Here is a 27,911-nt window from a genome sequence, read left to right on the forward strand (position 1 = left end):
AAGAGTATTTGTTCTCAGGACTCTGAAGGATCTCGTGTGGAAATTGGGAGACCACAAACGATGTCAAAGGGTCAAAATAATTTTTAGGAATGTAATTCCATCAGTCTATCTATACAGACTTTTATTTTTTTTTTCCAAGTAAAATGTGTTCTTATTTCATACCTTATTACAGCTTAAAAAATAGAAATAAACGGCGACAAAAAAAAAATCAGCTGGAAATTAAAAGTTATGGGGAGAAGAGGAAGAAGGAGTCAGTTAGGCCTGATTGGAGAAAAGTAATCCCATAATAATTCATAATTAACTCCTTCCTCCCCTTCTCCCCTTAACTTATTTTTCAGCTGATTTTTTTTTATTATTATTTACCTATTTTTATTTTCTCACTAGGCTTTTTTTTTTTTGCATTTATTTGTTTTGTTTGTGTTTTTCTTTTTTTGTGTGTCACATAAAACAATAAAAATAAATAATATATTTAGTTTGTAAACAATTTTGCAAAGGTTATGCACTAGAATCATAGGATCATAAGATGCAGGTGCAATGGTGCGCACGTATTTTTCCTCATTTTCAGGACAATAGTAACAAAAGCAAGTGTGGTTTATCCTAAAAAAAAAATATATATATATATATATATATATATAAAAAAAAAAAATAATTAAAATAAACTAAATATATATAGTTACATATATATATATATATATATATATATATATATATATATATATATATATATATATAAGCTAATTAAATATACATAAGTTAAAATATGTATATAAAAATATAAATCAATATTTGTTAAAATATGAAAAAAATAATATGTATATATATATATATATATATATATATATATATAAAATTTATCTATATTTTGATAAATATTTGTTTATATTTTTATAGAAATATTTTTCTTTATATTTTAACAAATATTGATTTTAATATATATATATATATATATATATATATATATATATATATATATATATATATATATATAAAATTTATAAAAGTTATATATTTAGTTTGTAAACAATTTTGCAAAGGTTATGCACTAGAATCATAGGATCATAAGATGCAGGTGCAATGGTGCGCACGTATTTTTCCTCATTTTCAGGACAATAGTAACAAAAGCAAGTGTGGTTTATCCTAAAAAAAAAATATATATATATATAAAAAAAATAATAATAATTAAAATAAACTAAATATATATAGTTACATATATATATATATATATATATATATATATATATATAAAAGCTAATTAAATATACATAAGTTAAAATATGTATATAAAAATATAAATCAATATTTGTTAAAATATGAAAAAAATATGTATATATATATATATATATATATATATATATATATATATATATATATAAAATTTATTTATATTTTGATAAATATTTGTTTATATTTTTATAGAAATATTTTTCTTTATATTTTAACAAATATTGATTTATATATATATATATATATATATATATATATATATATATATAAAATTTATAAAAGTTATATATTTAGTTTGTAAACAATTTTGCAAAGGTTATGCACTAGAATCATCGGATCATAAGATGCAGGTGCAATGGTGCGCACGTATTTTTCCTCATTTTCAGGACAATAGTGTGGTTTATCCTAAAAAAAATATATATATATATATAAAAAAAAAAATAATAATTAAAATAAACTAAATATATATAGTTACATATATATATATATATATATATATATATATAAAAGCTAATTAAATATACATAAGTTAAAATATGTATATAAAAATATAAATCAATATTTGTTAAAATATGAAAAAAATATGTATATATATATATATATATATATATATATATATATATATATATATATATATATATATATATATAAAATTTATTTATATTTTGATAAATATTTGTTTATATTTTTATAGAAATATTTTTCTTTATATTTTAACAAATATTGATTTTAATATATATATATATATATATATATATATATATATAAAATTTATAAAAGTTATATATTTAGTTTGTAAACAATTTTGCAAAGGTTATGCACTAGAATCATAGGATCATAAGATGCAGGTGCAATGGTGCGCACGTATTTTTCCTCATTTTCAGGACAATAGTAACAAAAGCAAGTGTGGTTTATCCTAAAAAAAAAAAAAATATATATATATAAAAAAAAAAAAAATAATTAAAATAAACTAAATATATATAGTTACATATATATATATATATATATATATATATAAGCTAATTAAATATACATAAGTTAAAATATGTATATAAAAATATAAATCAATATTTGTTAAAATATGAAAAAAATAATATGTATATATATATATATATATATATATATATATATATATAAAATTTATTTATATTTTGATAAATATTTGTTTATATTTTTATAGAAATATTTTTCTTTATATTTTAACAAATATTGATTTTAATATATATATATATATATATATATATATATATATAAAATTTATAAAAGTTATATATTTAGTTTGTAAACAATTTTGCAAAGGTTATGCACCAGAATCATAAGATCAGTGTCATGTAAGGCTCCGCTCCCACCAATGCAGGTGCAATGGTGCGCACGTAGTTTTGCTCATTTTGGTGTGTCAGGTTTAGGACGGCCAAATCATTTTCAGCGGGCAGCCCTGTGTACGAAAATTGTACAGAAGCATGATGAGCACCTTTTTTTTTTTTTTTTTTTTTTTTTCTTTTTTGTTTTGCAGGACAATAGTAACAAAAGCAAGTGTTGTTTATCCTAAAAAAAAATAAAATAAAAATAAAATTAAAAAATAATAATGATTAAAATGAACAAAATAAATAAGTGTTATATATATATATAAATTAAAATGCTAATTAAAATATACATAAATTAAAACATGTATATAAAAATATAAATCAATATTTGTTAAAATCTGAATATATATATATATTAAAATCAATATTTGTTAAAATATAAAGAAAAATATTTCTATAAAAATATAAACAAATATTTATCAAAATATAAATAATATATATATATATAAAACATAAATTAAAAAAGGCTAAAATATGAATAAATAAATAAAAATACATATATAAAAATATAAATGTTTATTAAAATATAAATAAAATATGTATATAAATATATAAATCAATATTTGTTAAAATGTGAATAAATATATATATATATATAACTTTGTTGTAATTATTCGCTATTTGTGAATATTTGTGAATCGCAGGCCCATAGCGGACTATTGTTCTGCTCTATGGGGGGGGGAGGTGCACTGCGGGAGGGGAGGGGAGGAACTGCTCAGGAAAGGTGAGGGTTCAGTGCCTCCATGACTAGGGCCCCGGTTTTGGGTAGACTGGTCCTTTAATACGCATGTTTTGGACCCTTTGAACCTTCTACAAAATGAAACAATGAATGTCTCCGCGCGTCTCGCTTCCTCTGAGCTCCTGCAGTCAGTAAATGGCACACTTGGCGATCTCCCAGCTGCTAAAACATGTTTTTCTTGCGAGCTGCATATTGAATAGTAACCGATGATTGTGGAAAATATTGGGGGCTGGTCCGGGAGCGGGCGTTGCTGACACCATCCATGGGTGGAGGGACGCCAGCCTCTCCTAGGTGTCAGCCTGCTGATAGAATGAAAAGGACAATAATATCTCCTATTCACCGTAAAAATCAATCCGTGGTGTTTAGTTTTACAGATTAAAGGGTGAGGGGTTCCCACCATCCCTGTGCTGAGTTCCCGGGTCTGTACGCCCGCTGTGCCCATTATGAGGGGTTCCCACCGTCCATGTGCCGAGTTCCCGGGTCTGTACGCCCGCTGTGCCCATTATGAGGGGTTCCCACCGTCCATGTGCCGAGTTCCCGGCTCTGTACGCCCGCTGTGCCCATTATGAGGGGTTCCCACCGTCCCTGTGCCGAGTTCCCGGGTCTGTACACCCGCTGTGCCCATTATGAGGGGTTCCCACCATCCCTGTGCCGAGTTCCCGGGTCTGTACGCCCGCCGTGCCCTTTATGAAGGGTTCCCACCGTCCTTGTATCCAGTTCCCGGGTCTGTACACTCGCCGTGCCCATTATGAGGGGTTCCCACCATCCCTGTGCCGAGTTCCCGGGTCTGTATGCCCACTGTGCCCATTATGAGGGGTTCCCACCATCCCTGTGCCGAGTTCCCTGTTCTGTACACCCGCTGGGCCCATTATGAGGGGTTCCCACCATCCCTGTGCCGAGTTCCCTGTTCTGTACACCCGCTGTGCCCGTTATGAGGGGTTCCCACCGTCCCTGTGCCGAGTTCCCGGGTCTGTACACCCACTGTGTCCGTTATGAGGGGTTCCCACCGTCCCTGTGCTGAGTTCCTAGGTCTGTACACCCGCTGTGCCTATTACGAGGAGCTGTCTAGGCCCGCAGGATTGTGAACCCCGCACTGGGCTGAGGTCATCCTGATCATGAGCAATCTCTTAACAAGGAGTGGATTTTCTCTGGCACTTGCTCTGTGACTGTCTTCCAGCAGGGTGTGCTAGAGAGTTATCATTGTGTGTTATGGATGTTTGATGGCCTGCAGGTGTGGACAGTATGTGTGGTTTCCTCCCCATGTGGTCCCATCCTGGAAGACGACCAATCACGTAGTGACATCCAATGTACAGCTATACTTCTTCACTGACCACCAATGTAAGGGGGACCTTCACTGACCACAAATATAAGGGGAACCTTCTTCACCAATGTAGGGGGTCCTTCTCCACTGAGCACCAATGTAGGGGAACCTTCAATGAACACAAATGTCAGAGGAACCTTCTTAACTGGCCACCAATGTAAGGAGGTACTTCTTCACCAATGTAGGGGGTCCTTCTCCATTGACCATCCAGTAAGGGGCTCCTTCACCACTGACAGTCAATGCGAGGAGGCTCTTCTCCACTGAGCACCAATGTAAGGGGATCCTTCTCCATTGTCCATCTATGTAGGGGAACCTTCTTCACTGATCCCCAATGTAAGGGGGTCCTTCTCCACTGACCACCAATGTAAGAGGAACCTTCACCACCAATGTAAGGGGTCCCTTCTACATGAATACCAGTGTAAGAGTTCACTCCCACCTTGACCAGCAATGTAAGGAGGCCTTTCTCCATTGACCACAATGGTAAGGGGAATCTTCTCTATTGTCCTTCAATGTAAGGGAACCTTCTTCACTTATCCCCAATGTAAGGGGGTCCTTCTCCACTGACCACCAATTTAAGAGGGTTCTTGTCCACCAATGTAAGGGGGCCCTTCTACAAAGGGGGCCCTTCACTGACTACCAAATAAGGAAATCCTTCACTACTGACAATTATAGTAAGGGGGCTCTTCTCCATTGACCACCTATGTCAGGGGATCCTTCATTGTTGATTAGCAATGCAGAGGGTCCACTGACCAGCAATGTGAGGGGTCACTCGTACCCTGACCACCGATGTATAGGGGCGCTTCTCCACTGACCACTAATGTAGGCGGGTCCGTCTTCACTGCCCACCAATGGAAGGGGATCCTTCTCAACTGACTACCAATGTAAGGGGATCCTTCATCACTGACCATCAATGGAGGGAGCGGATCCTTCACCACTGACCACCAATGTAAGGGGATCCTTCACCATTGACCACCAATGTAAGGGGATCCTTTATCATTGACATCAATAGTAGGAGGGGGCTTCACCACTGACCACCAGTGTAAGGGGATCCTTCACCACTGACCACCAATGTAAGGGAATCCTTCACCATTGACCACCAATGTAAGGGGATCCTTCATCATTGACCATCAATGGAGGGAGGGGGCTTCACCATTGACCCCCAATGTAAGGGAATCCTTCACCATTGACCATCAATGGAGGGGAAGAGGGTGGCTTCTCCATTGACCCCCAATGTAAAGGGATCCTTCACCATTGACCACCAATGTAAGGGGATCCTTCACCATTGACCACCAATGTAAGGGGATCCTTCATCATTGACCATCAATGGAGGGAGGGGGCTTCACCATTGACCCCCAATGTAAGGGAATCCTTCACCATTGACCTTCAATGGAGGGGAAGAGGGTGGCTTCTCCATTGACCCCCAATGTAAAGGGATCCTTCACCATTGACCACCAATGTAAGGGGATCCTTCACCATTGACCACCAATGTAAGGGGATCCTTCACCATTGACCACCAATGTAAGGGGATCCTTCACCATTGACCACCAATGTAAGGGGATCCTTCACCATTGACCACCAATGTAAGAGGATTCTTCCCCATTGACCACCAATGGAGGGGGTGGGGGCTTCACCATTGACCACCAATGTAAGGGGATCCTTCACCATTGACCATTTATATAGATATGTTGTATAGATATACTTTGTTATACATTGTTCGCTTTCTACAGTCACATGTCTACTAAGCTTTGTTTCCATTGGCCGGTCTGCGGTCTCCGGGGTGCTTCTTGTTCTCCGTTCCAGCAGACTTCAGACCCCAGTGTACTCCATGAACCATTTCCGTAAATACTATCATATACACCTTCACCAAGGAGGTCAGTGGCTCCTTCCCATGATGCCCTGGGCTCCTTCCTTGTCGGGGACAGGAGCAGACGCGTGGTGGTCTCTGTACCCTCAGGTGTCCTCCTTATTGGCTTTCCATGAAGCAGAAAAGTCATGTGACCGCAGAGTTTCTGATTGTTGATTGGGTGGGAAATGTCATTTGGGGGAGTGGCGGCCGGACTACTGAATGGAGAATTTGATTGATTTCCTGTGGGGAGAGAATGGAACAAAGAGCTCTTTCACTCAGGTCCTCCTGCAACCACTGGGAGTGCCCTGCATGGGAGGGGGCAGGTTCTCTTGGAACCACTTGATGCCCCCTGCAGGGGAGGGGATAGGTCCTCCTGGCACAACTGGGAGGTCCCTGCAGGGAAGGGGGCAGATCCTTTTGGCACTACTGAGTGCGCCCTTCAGGGGAGGGGACATGTCCTCCTAGTACCATGGGGAGGGCCTTGCAGGGGAGGGGACATGTTCACTTGGCACCATGGGAGCCCCCTGCAGGGGAGGGGGCAGGTCTTTTTGGCACTACTGAGTGCGCGCTTCAGGGGAGGGGACATGTCCTCCTGGCACCATGGGGAAGGCCCTGCAGGGGAGGGGACAGGTCCTCTTGTCACCATGGGAGCCCCCTTCAGGATAGAGGACAGGTCCTCTTGGCACCATGGGAGCCCCCTTCAGGGGAGGGAACAGGTATTCCTGGCACCATGGGAGCCCCCTACATGGAAGGGGATAGGTCCTCTTGGCTTTATGGGAGCCCTCTGTAGGAGAGGTAATAGGTCCCCTTGGCACACTGGGAGCCCTCTGCAGGGTGGGGACATGTCTTTCTGGCACCATGGGAGCCCCCTGCAGGGGAGGGAATGGGTCCTCTTGGCACCAGGGGACCCCCCTGCAGGAGAGGGAATGGGTCCTCTTGGCACCATGGAAGCCCCCTGCAGGGGAGGGAATGGGTCCTCTTGGCACCAGGGGAGGCCCCTGCAGGGGGGGGAATGGGTCCTCTTGGCAGCATGGAAGCCCCCTGCAGGGGAGGGAATGGGTCCTTTTGGCACCATGGGAGCCCTCTGCAGGGTGGGGAGAGGTCTTTATGGCACCATGGGAGCCCCCTGCAGGGGAGGGGAGAGGTTCTTTTGGAACCATGGGAGCAGGGGAGGGACACCCCACCACCTCTCACAGGTCATGGAGTGGTGGTAGAAGGGGCGGGTGGTGGTGTGTGTTGGGGGGGGGGGTCCCCCCAGGAACAAGTGATACCTATATACAGCATTTGTTATTATGTTTCCATTATATTGTTCTCATTGTTTCCTTTTTTCCTTTTTTTCCAGAGTTTTTAAAAAAGCGAGTCCGAATGGAAAGGTGAGTGAGGTCGTAGATTTTACTTTTCCATTGTGTGATGTCATAGGTTTTATATTTATATAGTATGATGTCATAGATTTTATATTTACATTGTGTGATGTCATAGATTTTTTATTTATACCGTGTGATGTCATAGATTATATATGGATATCATATGATGTCATAGATTTTATATTTCGATTGTGTGATGTCATAGATTTTATATTTACATTGTGTGATGTCATAGATTTTATATTTTGATTGTGTGATGTCATAGATTTTATATTTTGATTGTGTGATGTCATAGATTTTATATTTTGATCGTGTGATGTCATAGATTTTATATTTATACCGTGTGATGTCATAGATTTTATATTTTGATCATGTGATGTCATAGATTTTATATTTACATCGTGTGATGTCATAGATTTTATATTTACATTGTGTGATGTCATAGATTTTATATTTCGATCATGTGATGTCATAGCTCCTTCCTCCCAGATCTGACTCTCTCTGGCCCCACCCCCTTTCTCCACTGGATTACAGTTCTTTAAATCGTGGAGGTGTGGCATCACACGCAGGCGTTACCTATGCAAATGCAGCCCGCCCACAAACGCCCACTCCTCCACACTGATGTCCACCTATCAAGGCATTTTAGTTATTTGCATAACTCCTCCCACTGCTTGCGGGGCTCCTGAGAGTGGTACTGTGGCAGGGTGCTGGCATGTCTTCAGGCAGCTATGTCCAGCACCCTGCTGGCTCCTCCCACCAGCCACGATCTGCCTGCCTTGCATAGGGAGACTCGTGGACGATGTCACCGGGTACAAAATGTAAGAAAACAGAAAACTTTTATAACCTGTACAGAAATCTGACGCCTGTAGGCAGAGGCCTGCACCACCTAACCGGATGCCAAGTCCAGGCATTGAACCTCATCCACCGGATTCCTTTATCTGGCATCATTGCAGGAAGGTTCTGCCACCCTCCTTTATATAGCTGGGGGGGGGTGCAAATAATCCCCGAATATGTGTACTTCCTCAGCGCCATCTACTGGCCATAATGTGGTATTTTCCTGATTTAAGTATTTCAGGAAAATACCACATTGTGGCCACTAGTTGGCGCTGAAGATCATAGGAAAAGACACAAAGGATCGCAGCCAATTGTCCATTCCGGAAGTTATGAAGACTGCGATGGCGGACTCCGGTGCTGCCAATGGCCAGAGACCTGCAGGGCTGCCCCAGAGCCCCCCCGGAGAAGACCGCGCCATTCCAGCATCCACCCAACTCTGAAGTCCTGGTTTTGGGTGGAGCAGCCCTTGAAGAGAGGCGCTCCTGTCCTCCGGGGCGCTAATCTTTGATCCTTCAGGGATTCGGATGACATGTAGCAGGCGGAGGCGAGACGCGGCGAGCAGACGGAGCTGTTCTCTCACCGCCAGTTACCACGGCAACTTTAAATGTAGATGGATTTTTTTTTTTTGCACCAGAGGATTTACAGACCAGGCAAAGCCACGGAGGCCCGAGCCACGTGACCAGAGAGATAGACATTGCCGGGCGACTTCTGAAAATGCTAGTTGTCTGGCCGTCATGCCGATCCTCTGGTGTCACTAATTAATGAGGTACTGGCACAGGAAAGGTATGCAAATCGAGAAAGAGGGAGAGTTCTGATTGGACTGGCTGCATGTTGGTTACAGTTACAATGTACAGTCTGATCACAGGGAGAGGGGAGACTGAGGAAACGCCCCCTCCTCCTTCTACAAAGTTACAATGTACAGTCTGATCACAGGGAGAGGGGAGACTGAGGAAACGCTTCCTCCTCCTTCTACAAAGTTACAATGTACAGTCTGATCACTGGGGGAGGGGAGACTGAGGAAATGACTCCTCCTCCTTTTACAAAGTTACAATGTACAGTCTGATCGCTGGGGGAGGAGACTGAGGAAATGACTCCTCCTCCTTCTACAAAGTTACAATGTACAGTCTGATCACTGGGGGAGGGGAGACTGAGGAAATGCTTCCTCCTCCTTCTACAAAGTTACAATGTACAGTCTGATTGCTGGGGGAGGAGACTGAGGAAATGCTTCCTCCTCCTTTTACAAAGTTACAATGTACAGTCTGATCACTGGGGGAGGGGTCTGAGGAAATGCCTCCTCCTCCTTCTACAAAGTTACAATGTACAGTCTGATCACTGGGGGAGGAGACTGAGGAAATGCCTCCTCCTCCTTCTACAAAGTTACAATGTACAGTCTGATCGCACGGGGGAGGGAAGAATGAGGAAATGACTCCTCCTCCTTCTACAAAGTTACAATGTACAGTCTGATCACTGGGGGAGGGGAGGAAATGCTTCCTCTTACCTGCAGCAGACTGATGACAACATCTCAGCCTAGTCCCAGTCACTGATTGGAGCTCAGGGAGGTGATAAAAGGCGGAGCTTTTGTGATCCTGCTGCTGTACGTTGGGACAGGTGAGGAGTTCATTCGCAGGAACAGACAGGTGCACTTTTATTATGGCTTTTGATGATCATTTATTGATTTTTTGATGTTGTCTGTAAGGGCGTTCTTTTCCTATAGTAGTGATGGCTTGTCCATTGCAGGGCGGAGCCAAGGGGTGGGCAGGAGGGGCAGCTGCCTTGGGCGTTTCAGCAGGAGGGGACCAAAAGGGCGGGGGCTGCAACCTATGCAGCTGAAGTAGTTCACAGCTCCTGCAGGCAGGGGGCGCACTCTGGCCTTTGTATCAAAACACTGGGTGTCTGGGGGTGGATGGGATATGGTAGTGGATGGGATCTGGTGTTGGATTTGATCTGGATGTGGATGGGTCTCTGGTGGTGGATAGGATCTGGTGGTGGATGGGATCTGGTGGTGGATGGGTGTCTGGTGGCGGATGGGTGTCTGTTGGTGGATGGGATCTGGTGGCGGGTAGGTGTCTGGTGGCGGATGGGTGTCTGGTGGTGGATGGGATCTGGTGGCGGGTGGGATCTGGTGGTGGGTGGGTGTCTGGTGGCGGGTGAGTGTCTGGTGGTGGATGGGATCTGGTGGTGGATGGAATCTGGTGGCAGATGGGTGTCTGGTGGCGGATGGGATCTGGTGGTGGGTGGGTATCTGGTGGCGGATGGGGGTCTGGTGGTGGATGGGGGTCTGGTGGCGGATGGGATCTGGTGGTGGATGGGTGTCTGGTGGTGGATGGGATCTGGTGGTGGATGGAATCTGGTGGCGGATGGGATCTGGTGGCGGATGGGATCTGGTGGCGGATGGGATCTGGTGGTGAATGGGATCGGGTGGTGAATGGGATCTGCTGGTGGATGGGATTGGGCTTTGTGGTCCTTACATTACTGGTGTTCCCGATCTTCTGATATCATCATCTCTCCAATGCAAAATTGATTTCCATAGACCCCCCCCCCCCCAGACCCCCCCCCCCCAGCCCCCATCTCCTCTGCGTTCTCCACTCTTCGATGGAGACGTGTGATTCCCGCAGGCGGCCCGGCGATGGGAATCGGTGATTTGTCTTCACAATACCTCGGCGTGTTTCCTTTTATTTATGTCTTTAATCACGCGGCTCCAGATCAGCAACGAGAGGCCCAGAAACCTTCCAGCCGCCATCACTGCGGCTTGTATAAATAACTTATGGAGGACCTTTTATTACGGCTCCCCAGGGGGGGGGGGGAGCTGAGCTCAGAGGAAGGTTCTAGAAGACCGATTCTGTACCGTACAGTGCGGGGAGATGTATGATGTATGTATGAACACAGGACACCCCCATCCAGCGCTGAGCACCACCATTATTACCAATGTATCATGTGTATAGCTCTGACATATACCGCAGCGCTGTACAGAGACCACTGAGCCAGTCACATCAGTCTGTGTACCAGAGGAGCTTACGCTCTAATGTCCCCTCCCCCACAGTCACATCAGTCTGTGTACCAGAGGAGCTTACGCTCTAATGTCCCCTCCCCCACAGTCACATCAGTCTCTGCACCGGAGGAGCTTACGCTCTAATGTCCCCTCCCCCACAGTCACATCAGTCTCTGCACCGGAGGAGCTTACGCTCTAATGTCCCCTCCCCCACAGTCACATCAGTCTCTGTACAGAGGAGCTTACGCTCTAATGTCGCCTCCCCCACAGTCACATCAGTCTGTGTACCAGAGGAGCTTACACTCTAATGTCCCCTCCCCCCACAGTCACATCAGTCTCTGTACCAGAGGAGCTTACGCTCTAATGTCCCCTCCCCCACAGTCACATCAGTCTGTGTACCAGAGGAGCTTACGCTCTAATGTCCCCTCCCCCACAGTCACATCAGTCTCTGTACCAGAGGAGCTTACGCTCTAATGTCCCCTCCCCCACAGTCACATCAGTCTCTGCACCGGAGGAGCTTACGCTCTAATGTCCCCTCCCCCACAGTCACATCAGTCTCTGCACCGGAGGAGCTTACGCTCTAATGTCGCCTCCCCCACAGTCACATCAGTCTGTGTACCAGAGGAGCTTACACTCTAATGTCCCCTCCCCCACAGTCACATCAGTCTCTGTACCAGAGGAGCTTACGCTCTAATGTCCCCTCCCCCACAGTCACATCAGTCTCTGCACCGGAGGAGCTTACGCTCTAATGTCCCCTCCCCCACAGTCACATCAGTCTCTGTACAGAGGAGCTTACGCTCTAATGTCGCCTCCCCCACAGTCACATCAGTCTGTGTACCAGAGGAGCTTACACTCTAATGTCCCCTCCCCCCACAGTCACATCAGTCTCTGTACCAGAGGAGCTTACGCTCTAATGTCCCCTCCCCCACAGTCACATCAGTCTGTGTACCAGAGGAGCTTACGCTCTAATGTCCCCTCCCCCACAGTCACATCAGTCTGTGTACCAGAGGAGCTTACGCTCTAATGTCCCCTCCCCCACAGTCACATCAGTCTGTGTACCAGAGGAGCTTACACTCTAATGTCCCCTCCCCCCACAGTCACATCAGTCTCTGCACCGGAGGAGCTTACGCTCTAATGTCGCCTCCCCCACAGTCACATCAGTCTGTGTACCAGAGGAGCTTACACTCTAATGTCCCCTCCCCCCACAGTCACATCAGTCTCTGTACCAGAGGAGCTTACACTCTAATGTCCCCTCCCCCACAGTCTCATCAGTCTCTGTACCAGAGGAGCTTACGCTCTAATATCCCCTCCCCCACAGTCACATCAGTCTGTGTACCAGAGAAGCTTACGCTCTAATGTCCCCTCCCCCACAGTCACATCAGTCTCTGTACCAGAGGAGCTTACGCTCTAATGTCCCCTCCCCCACAGTCACATCGGTCTCTGTACCAGAGGAGCTTACGCTCTAATGTCCCCTCCCCCACAGTCACATCGGTCTCTGTACCAGAGGAGCTTACGCTCTAATGTCCCCTCCCCCACAGTCACATCAGTCTCTGTACCAGAGGAGCTTATGCTCTAACGTCCCCTCCCCCCACAGTTACATCAGTCTCTGTACCAGAGGAGCTTACGCTCTAACGTCCCCTCCCCCACAGTCACATCAGTCTCTGTACCAGAGAAGCTTACGCTCTAACGTCCCCTCCCCCACAGTCACATCAGTCTGTGTACCAGAGGAGCTTACGCTCTAACGTCCCCTCCCCCACAGTCACATCAGTCTCTGTACCAGAGGAGCTTACGCTCTAATGTCCCCTCCCCCACAGTCACATCAGTCTCTGTACCAGAGGAGCTTACGCTCTAATGTCCCCTCCCCCACAGTCACATCAGTCTCTGTACCAGAGGAGCTTACGCTCTAATGTCCCCTCCCCCACAGTCACATCAGTCTCTGTACCAGAGGAGCTTACCCTCTAACGTCCCCTCCCCCCACAGTCACATCAGTCTCTGTACCAGAGGAGCTTACGCTCTAACGTCCCCTCCCCCACAGTCACATCAGTCTCTGTACCAGAGGAGCTTACGCTCTAACGTCCCCTCCCCCACAGTCCCATCAGTCTCTGTACCAGAGGAGCTTACGCTCTAACGTCCCCTCCCCCGCAGTCACATCAGTCTCTGTACCAGAGGAGCTTACGCTCTAAGGTCCCCTCCCCCGCAGTCACATCAGTCTCTGCACCAGAGGAGCTTACGCTCTAATGTCCCCTCCCTCGCAGTCACATCAGTCTCTGTACCAGAGGAGCTTACGCTCTAATGTCCCCTCCCCCGCAGTCCCATCAGTCTCTGTACCAGAGGAGCTTACGCTCTAACGTCCCCTCCCCCGCAGTCACATCAGTCTCTGTACCAGAGGAGCTTACGCTCTAACGTCCCCTCCCCCGCAGTCACATCAGTCTCTGCACCAGAGGAGCTTACGCTCTAACGTCCCCTCCCCCACAGTCACATCAGTCTCTGCACCAGAGGAGCTTACGCTCTAATGTCCCCTCCCCCACAGTCACATCAGTCTCTGCACCAGAGGAGCTTACGCTCTAATGTCCCCTCCCCCGCAGTCACATCAGTCTCTGTACCAGAGGAGCTTACGCTCTAATGTCCCCTCCCCCGCAGTCACATCAGTCTCTGTACCAGAGGAGCTTACACTCTAATGTCCCCTCCCCCGCAGTCACATCAGTCTCTGCACCAGAGGAGCTTACACTCTAACGTCCCCTCCCCCACAGTCACAGGGTCCAATACAGGAAGTCCGTACAATACATTTTAATACAGGAGGGTTAGGAGGGCTCTGCTCCCAAGAGCTTACAATCTATAAATCTGTTGATAAGACGGGGAAGATGAGGGATTTATCGGCGGACTCTTCAGAGGACTCGGCTCTCCCGCGCTCTGAACTCACAAGTGGGACAACATGAAACGTATGCAAATTTCCGGCGGCGTTTGAGCGCCGAAGTGCATTTCAAAGGGAGGGAAATGCTGAGTCAGACGCTCCCACTGTGAGCCGAGGGCGGCAAGTGAGACGCCAAGGCGGGGGGGGGGGGCACCGATCGCGAGCTGATCTGTCCTCGAAGAGGAACTCCGCACTAACCAGTCACTTCCTAGTTGACTGGAAGTGATTTTTTTTTTTTTGCGGCTTTTACAGCTTTACGCGCCCCATCGGCAAAATCTTCAGTTCTGTCAGGCCAGTCTTGAGATGCGGAATGAGTGAGATTTAGGGGTGTGGTCATAAAAAAACAAAACGTGCAGAAATATTCTTCCTGTGAAACTGCAAATACGTTCATTCTGTAAAGGAGTGAGGAAAATACCGCATTGTGGTCACTAGATGGAGCTGATGGTCACAGGAAATAAATACTTATTCTCTATGCCTGGTTACATTAGACTCAGGGACCTCCCACGCATTTCAGGGGCTCAAAGGTCTCCCTCTGCCAAGGGACTCAGGTAGGTCTCAGAAACGGCCCAGTCACCAGGGTTCCGGGATATTTCCAGGAAGCTATTGGAGTTAGTTCATGATAAGAAAACAGGCAACGCATTTCAGGGGCTCAAAGGTCTCCCTCTGCCAAGCGACTCAGGTAGGTCTCGGAAATGGCCCAATCACCAGGGTTCCGGGATACTTCCAGGATGCTATTGGAGTTAGTTTGTGATAAGAAAACATAAAACAGGCAACGCGTTTCAGAGGCTCAGGGATCTCCCTCTTCCAAGGGACTCAGGTGGGTCTCAAAAACAGCCCAGTCACCAGGGTTCCGGGATATTTCCAGGAAGCTATTGGAGTTAGTTCATGATAAGAAAACAGAAAACAGGCAACGCGTTTCGGGGGCTCTAAAGGTCTGCCTCTTCCAAGGGACTCAGGTAGGTCTCAGAAATGGCCCAGTCACCAGGGTGCCGGGATGTTTCCAGGAAGCTATTGGAATTAGTTCATGATAAAAAAACATAAAACAGGCAATGCGTTTCAGGGACTCAGGGATCTCCCTCTTCCAAGGGACTCAGGTAGGTCTCAGAAACGGCCCAGTCACCAGGGTGTTGGGATTTTTCCAGGAAGCTATTGGAATTAGTTCATGATAAGAAAACAGAAAATAGGCAACGCGTTTCAGGGGCTCAGAGGTCTCCCTCTGCCAAGGGACTCAGGTAGGTCTCGGAAACGGGCCAGTCACCAGGGTTCCGGGATGTTTCCAGGAAGCTATTGGAATTAGTTCATGATAAAAAAACATAAAACAGGCAATGCGTTTCAGAGACTCAGGGATCTCCCTCTTCCAAGGGACTCAGGTAGGTCTCAGAAACGGCCCAGTCACCAGGGTGTTGGGATTTTTCCAGGAAGCTATTGGAATTAGTTCATGATAAGAAAACAGAAAATAGGCAACGCGTTTCAGGGGCTCAGAGGTCTCCCTCTGCCAAGGGACTCAGGTAGGTCTCGGAAACGGGCCAGTCACCAGGGTTCCGGGATATTTCCAGGAAGCTATTGGAATTAGTTCATGATAGGAAAACAGAAAACAGGCAACGCGCTTCAGGGGCTCAAAGGTCTCCCTCTTCCAAGGGACTTAGGTAGGTCTCAGAAATGGCCCAGTCACCAGGGTCCCGGGATGTTTCCAGGAAGCTATTGGAATTAGTTCATGATAAGAAAACAGAAAACAGGCAACAGGTTTCAGGGGCTCTAAAGGTCTCCCTCTTCCAAGGGACTTAGGTAGGTCTCAGAAACGGCCCAGTCACCAGGATTAATTACTTATAGGGTGAACGTTAAACCATGCCAAGGATCGGTGAATCGGCAAAGTTGCACAGGCAAGGACACCAAATCCCAGTCTTGGCACCAGATGGACTCTTTAAGGAACAGAGCTGAGCCAGAAAGTTGGTCTTCACCCTGCGACTTAACCCTTCACCTGTTCCTGAGATCAACTATGTAACTATTGAGAACCACCTAAATTAGGCATTTCCTTGCCAATGACTCTGGAGCTGGGAATCAGATCTCAGGGGCCCCCAGGAGTTGTTACTTACGTTACCTTCTGAACTCTACACAGCAAAAACAATGCCCACCATGTGTGGCTGATAGCTCAGCAGATGTCTGAACCCTACCCATCAAAAACAATGCCCACCATGTGTGGCTGATAGCTCAGCAGATGTCTGAACCCTACCCATCAAAAACAATGCCCACCACGTGTGGCTGATAGCTCAGCAGATGTCTGAACCCTACCCATCAAAAACAATGCCCACCACGTGCGGCTGATAGCTCAGCAGATGTCTGAACCCTACCCATATTTTTCTTCCATGTGGGCAATAAAAGATAAAAAATGTTTTTTTGCGGCAATATTCACTTTCAGTCCAGAAATGCTCCCTGCAGTACTTTTTTTTCTCTGCCACTAGATGTCCTCAGTCTCTTAGTCAGCGTCAGAACCCACCTCCTATAGAACCCACCTCCTATAAATCCAGGTGATCCCGGACCAGCCCCCAGCCTGTGACTGGACAGCGAAAGGAGAAGCAGTGCAGCGATGAGCTCATCTTTCTGTCGCTCTCCTATCGGCATGCTTCTTTCATCGCATTAACTAACTGGCTCTTTGTGCTGCTTATTCTTCTCCCAGTCTGAGCTCTACTGTAGAGAGACCACAAGAGGCTGATACCGGGTTCAACTCTGGTACTTTTGCTGCTTGCATTTAAGAAAAAGTATATCAATGAATAAAGAGAGGCAAAAATTTGTGCCTTTTTTTTATCACCCTGGAATTCAGCTTCTAGCACTTGCCCAGTTCAAGGTGGACCAGGGGCGGACTGACCATTTGAGCACTCGGGCACTGCCCGAGGGCCCAGGGTCAGTAGAGGGGCCCCATGAAATGCCCCTGGTACCTTTCATAGGCTTTTTTGGGTGTGGTTTGCGTGTGGGCAAGGACACAGGGGCCCCATGATCCCCTATTGCCTGGGAGGCCCCATGAGTTGTCAATCCGCCCCTGAGGTGGACATTATGTTCTATACCTCACGAAGTGTAAAATGAACATAAAATAAATCAAGCCTACGGATGGGAACGCTGCTTCTCAGCAGGAGAACGTTCAGGATCCTGGTTGTCACCATCCTTGCTATTGTGCTCCTCGTCCCCCTCTCCCAGGCTGGCCACTGACTTCCTGGAGATTTCAGACGAGGAAGCGATCGATAACAGCAACAACCGCTCTCTAATTTGTAGTCCTTTTATCTGAACTAATTAGGCCAACTGCTTTCATGGGACATAAAAATCAATGGGCTGGATACAGATGGCTTCAGATTTAAAAGCGTCCCTTGTCATCGATGCTAAACCCCTGACAATGTGATTAGGACACATCGCTCACCGCAGATTCCTCACAAAATGGTTTCACCTTTTGGCCTGATCTTTCATGGTAGGACTTCCACTTCCAGCATAGCTTAGGTTCCCATGGAAGGGTTGGAGTTGGCATGCGGCTTTTGGAACTTTAGGGTGAGGACCAGGGCTGGGACAAGGGGTGGGCAGGAGGGGCGGCCCGGGGAAGTACTTCAAGTTCCAGCATAGCTGAAGGCTACCAAGGAAGGGTTAGTGTTGGCACAGAGTTTTGGAAACTTTATGGTGAGGGCAGGACCAGATTGCCCTCTGGAGCTCAGGGGAGGACTTCTAGTTTCAGAATAGCTGAAGGCCCCCATGAAAAGGTTAGATTTGGCACAAGGTTTTTGGCACTTCAGGGTGAGATTGCCATAATTGGAGCCCAAGGGATGACTAGGAACCTTTAGCCTGATATTTCTTGGTCGAAATATACGTTCTTGCATAGTTGAACTATCCCATGGAAGTTGGCATAGGGTTTTTGGCACTTTAACTTCAGGGCAGGGCCAGATTGCCAACAATGGAACCCAGGGGAGGACTGGGAACCTTTAGCATGATATTTTATGGTAGAACTTCCAGTTACAGCATAGCTGAAGGCCCCCATGGAAGGATTAGAGTTGGCTCAGAATTTTGGCATTTTATTGTGAGGGCAGGGCAAGATTGCCATCAATGGAGCCCAAGGAAGTACTTCAAGTTCCAACATAGCTGAAGGCCCGCATGGAAGGGTTAGAGTTGGCACAAGGTTTTTGGCACTTTAGGGCGGGAGCTGGGCCATCAGGATTGCCATCACTTGAGCCCAAGGGATGACTGGGCACCTTAGGCTTGGTATTTTATGGAAGGACTATAAGTTCTCACATAGATGAAATGTCCTGTAAAAGATTTAGAGTCGGCGTAGGGTTTTTGAAAGTTTAGGGTCAGACTGCCATCACCAGTGGCCAGAGGAGAACTGGGAAATTTTATCCCAATATTTAATGGTAGGACTTCCAGTTCCAGCAGAGCTGAAGGCCCCCAAGGAAGGGTTAGTGTTGGCACAGAGTTTTGGAAACTTTATGGTGAGGGCAGGACCAGATTGCCCTCTGGAGCTCAGGGGAGGACTTCTAGTTTCAGAATAGCTGAAGGCCCCCATGAAAAGGTTAGATTTGGCACAAGGTTTTTGGCACTTCAGGGTGAGATTGCCATAATTGGAGCCCAAGGGATGACTAGAAACCTTTAGCCTGATATTTCTTGGTCGAAATATAAGTTCTTGCATAGTTGAACTATCCCATGGAAGTTGGCATAGGGTTTTTGGCACTTTAACTTCAGGGCAGGGCCAGATTGCCAACAATGGAACCCAGGGGAGGACTGGGAACCTTTAGCATGATATTTTATGGTAGAACTTCCAGTTACAGCATAGCTGAAGGCCCCCATGGAAGGATTAGAGTTGGCTCAGAATTTTGGCATTTTATTGTGAGGTCAGGGCAAGATTGCCATCAATGGAGCCCAGGGCAGTACTTCAAGTTCCAGCAGAGCTGAAGGCCCACTTGGAAGGGTTAGAGTTGGCACAAGGTTTTTGGCACTTTAGGGCGGGAGCTGGGCCATCAGGATTGCCATCTTTTGAGCCCAAGGGATGACTGGGCACCTTAGGCTTGGTATTTTATGGAAGGACTATAAGTTCCCACATATCTGAAATATCCCTTAAAAGATTTAGAGTCGGCCTAGGGTTTTTGAAAGTTTAGGGTCAGACTGCCATTATCAGAGGCCAGAGGAGAACTGGGAAACTTTATCCCAATATTTTATGGTAGGACTTCCAGTTCCAGCAGAGCTGAAGGCCCCCCATGGAAGAGTTAGCATTGGCACAGAGGTTTGGGAACTTTATGGTGAGAATAGAGCCAGATTGCCCTCACAGGAGCACAGGGGAGGACTTCCAGTTCCAGAATAGCTGAAGGCCCCCATGAAAAGGTTAGATTTGGCACAGGGTTTTTGGCACTTCAGGGTGAGAGCAGGGTGAGATTTCCATAATTGGAGCCCAAGGGATGACTGGGAACCTTTAGCCTGATATTTCTTGGTCGAAATATAAGCTCTTGCATAGTTGAAGTATCCCATGGAAGGGTTAGAGTTGACAAAGAGTTTTGGGCACTTTATAGCGAGAGCAGGGTCAGATTACCATCACAGGAACCCAAGGAAGGACTTCAAATTCCAGAATAGCTGAAGGCCCCTGTGAAAGGGTTAGATTTGGCACAGGGTTTTTGGCACTTTAGGGTGGGAGCAGGGCCAGAATTGCCATCACTGGAGCCCAAGTGACAACTGGGAACCTTTGGCCCGATTAGAACTATAAGTTCTCGCATAGCTGAAGTATCCTGTGAAAGGTTTAGAGTTGGCACAGGGTTTTTGAAAATCTTGGGTCACTCTGCCATCATCAGAGCCCTGGGAACCTTTAGCCTGATATTTTATGGTATAACGTCCAGTTCCAGCATAGCTGAAGGGTTAGATTTGGAACTAGACTTTTGCCACTTTAGAGTCATGGCAGGGCCTGATTGGCAACACCGGAGCCCAGGAGAGGACTGGGAACCTTTGGGTAATTATTTCATGGAAGAACTTCAATTTCAAACATAGCTGAAGGATCCTGTGGAAGGCTTAGAGACAGTGTAAGGTTTTTAGAAATTTAGATTTAGGGCAGGGCTAGATTGCCATCACCAGAGCACAGGAGAGGACTGGGAACCTTTGTTCTGATATTGTATGGTAGAACTTTCAATTCTAACATAGTTACAAGCTCCTTTGAAGGGGTTAGAGTTTGTGTAGGATTTTTGGATTTATGGTGAGGGAAGGGTGAGATTGCCATCATTGGAGCTCAGGGGAAGATTGGAAGACTTTTGGCCTGCTATTTCATGATATGACCCTCAGTTACAATCATGGAGGGATTAGATTTGGTTAAAATTTTTGGTACTTTAAAAGGAGGGAGATTGCCATTATCAGAGCCTTTGGCCTGGAGGTAGTGGTGTATTTAGGTTTTGTGCTGCCCTAGGCAACACAAAAATTGGCGCCCCCTCACAAAAAGAGCCTGACATTGACCAAGAACATACCTGCCCTCCACCCGAGCCTTTCACTACCACTGCCCCCCATACACCAGCCACCATCCTGCATGGCGAGAGAAATACACTCACCTTCACAGCTCTGGACATACCCAGGATCGAGAGTCGGGCTGTGCATACACCGTCTGGAAACCCACAGCATCTCTTGGAACCCACCAGGTTCCCATGCTGCGTGTTTCCCTTCTTCCGTCCCTTCTTCCAAGGGGCAGTGCTGCCCCCCCTGAAAAATGCCACCTTTGGCAAATGCCTTGTTTCCCTTGTGGTAAATATACCCCTGCCTGGAGGGAGGAGGGACACCAACTTGCCCTTTTAATGGGAGAGATTTCTGTGGGCTAAAGAAAGTCTATCATGCAAAGTGTGCCATGGTGCCACTGTGATTGGTGCTAAGGGTGAAAGGTGGCCAGGTAGGTTTTCCCAAAGGACATGGTTTATTAGGATACAGCGTCCAGCATCAGCCTATTTTGCAGCATTCTACCAGATGATATCCAAGAGTCACAAAGGATGATAATGCTGAAGGAATATCATCAACCAGAGGCTATAATCATAGGTGTAGTGAAAGTCTAGTCCAAAAAGCTCCCTTCTGGAGGTACGCTTGACTGTGAGGTGCTTGTGCAGACCAACAGGCAGGTCCCTGAAAAGAGTCAGATGCGAAGACTTCTTGCAGGACACTGGAACACAACAGGCTGGAAGCGAGATCTAGACAGGTGGTGGTGGGTGGCCATGGAGCAGACAACAGACGGAAGAGCAGACAGAGTCAAAGTTGGGAGGCAAGCCAAGGTCACATCAGAAGATCAGTCAAAGTCAGGAGTTAGTCGAAGTCATGCTGGGAATCAGTAAAGACAAGCTGTGGTGAGGAATTAGCTGAGGTCAAACTGGGAATCGGCAGAGACAAGCCATAGCCACAAGCTGAGATCAAGAGCAGGAAGACAGAGAGATGCAAATCCAAGCGTAGGTTGGGTCGGCAATGGAAAAGCAGATCTCAGGAACAGGTGAAGGGCTAAGTCACAGGGTGAAGACCAACTTTCTTGCTCAGCTCTGTTCCTTAAAGAGTCCATCTGGTGCCAAGATTGGGATTTGGTGTCCTTGCCTGTGCACCTGTACGCACATACATCCATGCAACGTTGCCGCATGAGATAATGCTCACGCAAGCCTTCTTACACACATCGGATAACCTTTGTTCTTCTGATGCCATCCTGACAGGATAACCAACCCAACGTATCTTACCAGGAATAGCCTGGGAGGAGCAAATGTCTTTCTGTTCCCCAGCCCATGTCCTCTTATTCCAGTGCCTGGAGGTGCACAAGGTGTGACACCAAAAGCAAACACCCCACTGCTAGGATCACCAACAGGCACAAAGTCAACAGCATGTGCCTCACCAACATTTTGGGACATTTTGGCAAAATGCAGTGGGGTCAATGGAGAAGGCAAAATAAAGGAGGTTTTTAAAGCATAACTAAAGTCCCGTGGACGGGGTCTGTATCCCGGGGTGTAAGTTTGCACACTATGGCACATTTTCCTTACAGAGTGTTTTGCTGATTCACCGATCCTTGGCATGGTTTAACGTTCACCCTATCAGTAATTAATCCTGGTGACTGGGCCGTTTCTGAGACCTACCTGAGTCCCTTGGAAGAGGCAGACCTTTGAGCCCCTGAAACGCGTTGCCTGTTTTATGTTTTCTTGTCACAAACTAATTCCAATAGCTTCCTGGAAACATCCTGCCTCAGCACTCCTCTTAAGTTCCCTCAGTCCTGATACAAGCAGTGGGCTGGCTCTTGGGAAGACTTATGCCGATATCGAAATGCCAAAATGGGTGGACGTCAGTCTGGAGGAGTGGGCGGTCCTAGCGGGGGTGGGTTTGCATTTCCTGCTGGTAACATTCAGCCTCTCTATTTGTCCTGTTATCATCCAGAATGTTACAGTTGAAAGCAGAACAGGATGGGAGGGTAAATTTCCCAATGGGGGCGTCTATTCCGGGTTCTGGTGACAACCGTGATTTCCCTCACTTTGTAGAGATCTGCTCCAACTTCCTGTTATAGTTTCAGGACAGGAAGTGAAGAAACGTTTCCTAAATGGGACACAAAAAAAAAGAATTGCTTAATAAAGGTTGTAACCCTTCCTTATGGACAAGAGACAACAACTATGTTGCAATATCTGTCACTGAAGTGAATGGGTATGGGTGAGACAAATCCGTAAAAGTCACTTGGAAGGGCACCACAGATGAATGCTGCTCCTCTTGGGAGGTGTTGAGTAGCCCTGTGCATATAATAGATGAACAGAAGAGGGCGCTGGCATCTAAGTGCATGCGATTTATTCAAATCCCTGATTTCATGGCCTCCCAGTCTTAGTCCGTAGGGTTCAATATTGAGTTGGCCCCGCCCTTTCCACACACATGACCTTTAATGGCCCCCCAATCTTAGTCCGTAGGGTTCAATAATGAGTTGGCCCCGCCCTTTGCAGCTATAACAGCTTCACCTCTTCTGGGAAGGCCGTCCACAAGGTTTAGGAGGGTGTCTATGGGAAGGTTGGACCATTCTTCCAGAAGCACATTGGTCAGGTCAGGCACTGATGTCGGGGGAGGAGGCCTGGCTCACAGTCTCCACTCTAATTCATCCCAAAGGTGCTTTATTGGGTTGAGGTCAGGACTCTGTGCAGGACAGTCAAGTTCCTCCACCCCAAACTGGCTCCTCCATGTCTTTATGGACCTTGCTTTGTGTACTGGTGGGTAGTCATGTTGGAACAGGAAGGGGCCATCCCCAAACTCTTCCCACAAAGTCCAAAATTTCGCCTTGAGAGTTCCCTTAACTGGAACTAGGGGGCCAAGCCCAACCCCTGAAAAACACATACAACGCCACGGCCACTGCAGCGATATAGAAGAATGACCTGTTGGGGAAATATTCCAGCCCTGCCCAGAAAATGATGCGAATGGATTGTCTGTGTAATACCATGAATGGGCATCCTAAAGGCTCTCAGTGATGGACCTCAGCACAAAATAATGACCAGGTTTTTTTTTTTTACTTTGTACAAAAGGTATTAAAAATGAATAAACTGCCCCCCCCCCCCCCCCTTCAATATGAAAAGCTGTAAATGTAACACACCTCGGGATGTATTTAAAAAATGCATACCAATTTGCCCTGTGAAAGTGCAAGTACATTTGTTTTATGAAAATGGGGCAAACAGAAAAAAATGAATGTTATCAGCCTATTTCCTGTGGTGGTTGAATGTAAATCCTTGATTTAAAACCGAAAATACCACATTTGGTCATTAGATGGTGCTAAGTGTCAGTGATACTTATCACCATCTAATGGCCAGATGTGTTATTTTCAGCTTTAAATTGATGATAAACGTTCAACCAGCACAGGAAACAACCTGATAACATTCGTTTTTTGCCTCCTTCACTGTCTGCATGAACCATCTGTGATATTATGGCTGCTTTGTGTCATTTCAGCTCACTGTATACCTGGGGAAGAGGGACTTTGTGGATCACATAGATGTTGTGGATCCCGTTGGTGAGTATTCTATTGGCTATTGGTCCTGAAGAAAATAACCTGAAGATGATGATTATTTGACCAATCACATCACCTCTTAAAAAAAACACAAACATTTTTTTTAAAGCAATACTTCAGATTTATAAAGTTCTCTCCCTCTCCTGTCTGTCTCTTCCTCCCCCGTGTATGTCTGTGCTCTTTCTTCTCCCATCTGTCTCTTATACTCTCGCCCTCTCCCTCATCTCTCGTTCTCTCTCTCCCTCATCTCTCGTTCTCTCTCTCCCTCATCTCTCGTTCTCTCTCTCCCTCATCTCTCGTTCTCTCTCTCCCTCATCTCTCATTCTCTCTCTCCCTCTCTCCCTTTCTCTCTCTCCCTCATCTCTCGTTCTCTCCCTCCCTCATCTCTCATTCTCTCTCTCCTCATCTCTCTCTCTCCCTCATCTCTCGTTCTCTCCCCCCCTCATCTCTCGTTCTCTCCCCCCCTCATCTCTCGTTCTCTCCCTCCCTCATCTCTCGTTCTCTCCCTCCCTCATCTCTCGTTCTCTCCCTCCCTCATCTCTCTCTCTCTCTCTCCCTCATCTCTCGTTCTCCCCCCCCTCATCTCTCGTTCTCTCTCTCCCTCATCTCTCTCTCTCTCCCTCTCCCACATCTCTCATTCTCTCTCTCCCTCATCTCTCGTTCTCTCTCCCCATCATCTCTCGTTCTCTCCCTCCCTCATCTCTCGTTCTCTCTCTCCCTCCCTCTCTCTCCCCCCCACATCTCTCATTCTCCCTCTTCCTCATCTCTCATTCTCCCTCTCCCCCATCTCTCTCTCTCTCCCTCATTCCCCCCTCTCTCTCCCTCATCTCTCACCCTCATCTCTTGTTCTCTCTCTCCCTCATCTCTCTCTCTCCCCCCTCTCTCTCTCTCTCTCTCTCTCTCTCGCATCTCTCATTCTCCCTCTCCCTCATCTCTCATTCTCTCTCTCCCACTCCCGCATCTCTCACCCCCGCATCTCTCACCCTCTCTCTCTCTCCTGCATCTCTCATTCTCCCTCTCCCACATCTCATTCCCTCTCTCTCTCTCCCTCTCCCTCTCGCGTCTCTCATTCTCTCTCTCCCTCAACTCTCATTCTCTCTCTCCCTCATCTCTCATTCTCTCTCGCCCTCTCTCTCTCATTCTCTCTCCCTCATCTCTCATTCTCTCTCTCCCTCTCCCACGTCTCTCTCTCTCTCTCTCTCTCTCTCTCTCTCTCGTCTCGTCTCTCATTCTCCCTCTCCCTCATCTCTCATTCTCTCCCTCCCTCATTCTCTCCCTCCCTCATCTCTCATTCTCTCTCTCCCTCTCTCCCTCATCGCTCATTGTCTCTCTCCCCCATCTCCCATTCTCTCTCTCATCTCCCATTCTCTCTCTCATCTCCCATTCTCTCTCTCTCTCATCTCCCACTCTCTCTCTCTCTCCCACATCTCTCATTCTCTCTCTCCCGCATCTCTCATTCTCTCTCTCTCTCCCTCATCTCTCATTCTTTCTCTCCCTATCCCACATCTCTCATTCTCTCTCTCCCTCATCTCTCATTCTCTCTCTCCCTACCCCGCATCTCTCATTCTCTCTCTCCCTCTCCCGCATCTCTCATTCTCTCTCTCCCTCATCTCTCATTCTCTCTCTCTCTCCCCCTCATCTCTCATTGTCTCTCCCCCTCATCTCTCATTGTCTCTCCCCCTCATCTCTCATTGTCGCTCTCCCTCATCTCTCATTGTCGCTCTCCCTCATCTCTCATTCTCTCTCTCCCTCTCCTCCCATTCTCTCTCTCTCTCCCTCATCTCCCATTCTCTCTCTCTCTCGCATCTCCCATTCTCTCTCTCCCCCACACCTCTCATTCTCTCTCTCCCGCATCTCTCATTCTCTCGCTCCCTCTCCCGCATCTCTCATTCTCTCTCTCCCTCTCCCGCATCTCTCATTCTCTCTCTCCCTATCCCGCATCTCTCATTCTCCCTCCCCCTCTCTCCCTCATCTCTCATTCTCTCTCTCCCTATCCCGCATCTCTCATTTTCTCTCTCCCTCATCTCTCATTCTCTCTCTCCCTCATCTCTCATTCTCTCTCTCCCGCATCTCTCATTCTATCTCTCCCTCTTTCCCTCATCTCTCATTCTCTCTCTCTCTCTCTCTCTCTCTCCCTCGCATCTCCCATTCTATCTCTCCCTCTCTCCCTCATCTCTCATTCTCTCTCTCTCTCTCTCTCTCTCTCTCTCGCATCTCCCATTCTCTCTCTCTCTCTCTCTCTCTCTTGCATCTCTCATTGTCTCTCTCCCGCATCTCTCATTCTCTCTCTCCCGCATCTCTCATTCTCTCTCTCCCTCTCCCGCATCTCTCATTCTCTCTCTCCCTCATCTCTCATTCTCTCTCTCCCGCATCTCTCATTCTCTCTCTCCCTCATCTCTCATTCTCACTCTCCCGCATCTCACGTTGTCTCTCTCCCTCTCTCACATTTCTCTCTCTCTCTCTCCTGCATCTCTCTCCCTCTCAAACATCTCTTGTTCACTCTCTCTCCCTCATCTCTCGGTCTCTCTCTTCCTCCCCCACATCTCTCGTTCTCCCTCTCCTTTATTTCTCATTCTCTTCCCACCCTGTCCTGCATCTCTCATTCTGTCTCCCTCTCCCTCATCTCTCATTCTCATTCACTCTTTCCCTCTCCCGCATCTCTTGTTCTATCTCTTCTGCATCTCTCGTTTTATTTCTCCAGCATCTCTCATTCACCCTCTTCCACATTTCTCTCATTCTCCCTCTCTCTCCCTCTCCCACATCTCTCATTCTCTCTCTCCCTCTCCCGCATCTCTCGTTCTCTCTCTCCCTCTCCCTCATCTCTCGTTCTCTCTCTCCCTCTCCTGCATCTCTCTTTCTCTTTCTCCCTCTCTCACATCTCTTGTTCTTTCTCCCGAACATCTCTTGTTCTCTCTCCCCCTCTCCTACATTTATTGGTCTCTCTGCTTCTCTAATCTCTCTTTTTTCTCCCTTCCACTCCCGTATCTTTCTTTTTTCTTTCTCTCTTTCTCTCTCTCTCTCTCTCTCTCTCTCTCTCCTCCTTGCTTCTCCCCCCTTCCCTCTTACTCTTTTGAGCTCTAAAGAATTTTTTTCTCCCTCCTCTAGATGGTGTTGTTCTGGTTGACCCTGAATATCTGAAGGAGCGGAAAGGTAATCTATGTTCTCTAGTTATCTTCTTCTAGGGTCATCGGTATAATAATACGATTGTTGGGTTTCTCCTAAGCCCAAGACATTGGTTGCTTCTACCTGTTGAGTGTCCTCCAGTGGATAGAGTAAGAAATTATAGTGTAAGGGGTTACAAATATTTGTTGTCTCAGCCAATTACTAAGGGGTTCATGCC

The 27,911-nt window shown here is 46.6% G+C and overlaps 1 protein-coding gene across 5 annotated transcripts in view; it reads left to right on the forward strand.

Annotated features, from left to right (window-relative positions):
- Window positions 1-27,911, forward strand: part of LOC149442087 (beta-arrestin-1) — a 176,406-nt gene that overhangs the window by 79,275 nt on the left and 69,220 nt on the right. For all 5 annotated transcript variants that reach the window (XM_089656535.1, XM_089656534.1, XM_089656532.1 and 2 more), the window contains exons 2-4: window positions 7,837-7,867; window positions 24,514-24,574; window positions 27,677-27,721. In XM_089656535.1, the coding sequence (XP_089512661.1) occupies window positions 7,837-7,867; window positions 24,514-24,574; window positions 27,677-27,721 (137 nt within the window). The remainder of the gene's footprint in view (window positions 1-7,836; window positions 7,868-24,513; window positions 24,575-27,676; window positions 27,722-27,911) is intronic.

Source organism: Staurois parvus, unplaced genomic scaffold (assembly GCF_062004578.1).
Source record: "Staurois parvus isolate SC_StPar_1 unplaced genomic scaffold, SC_StPar_1.0 ptg000913l, whole genome shotgun sequence".
NCBI classification, from domain to species: domain Eukaryota; kingdom Metazoa; phylum Chordata; class Amphibia; order Anura; family Ranidae; genus Staurois; species Staurois parvus.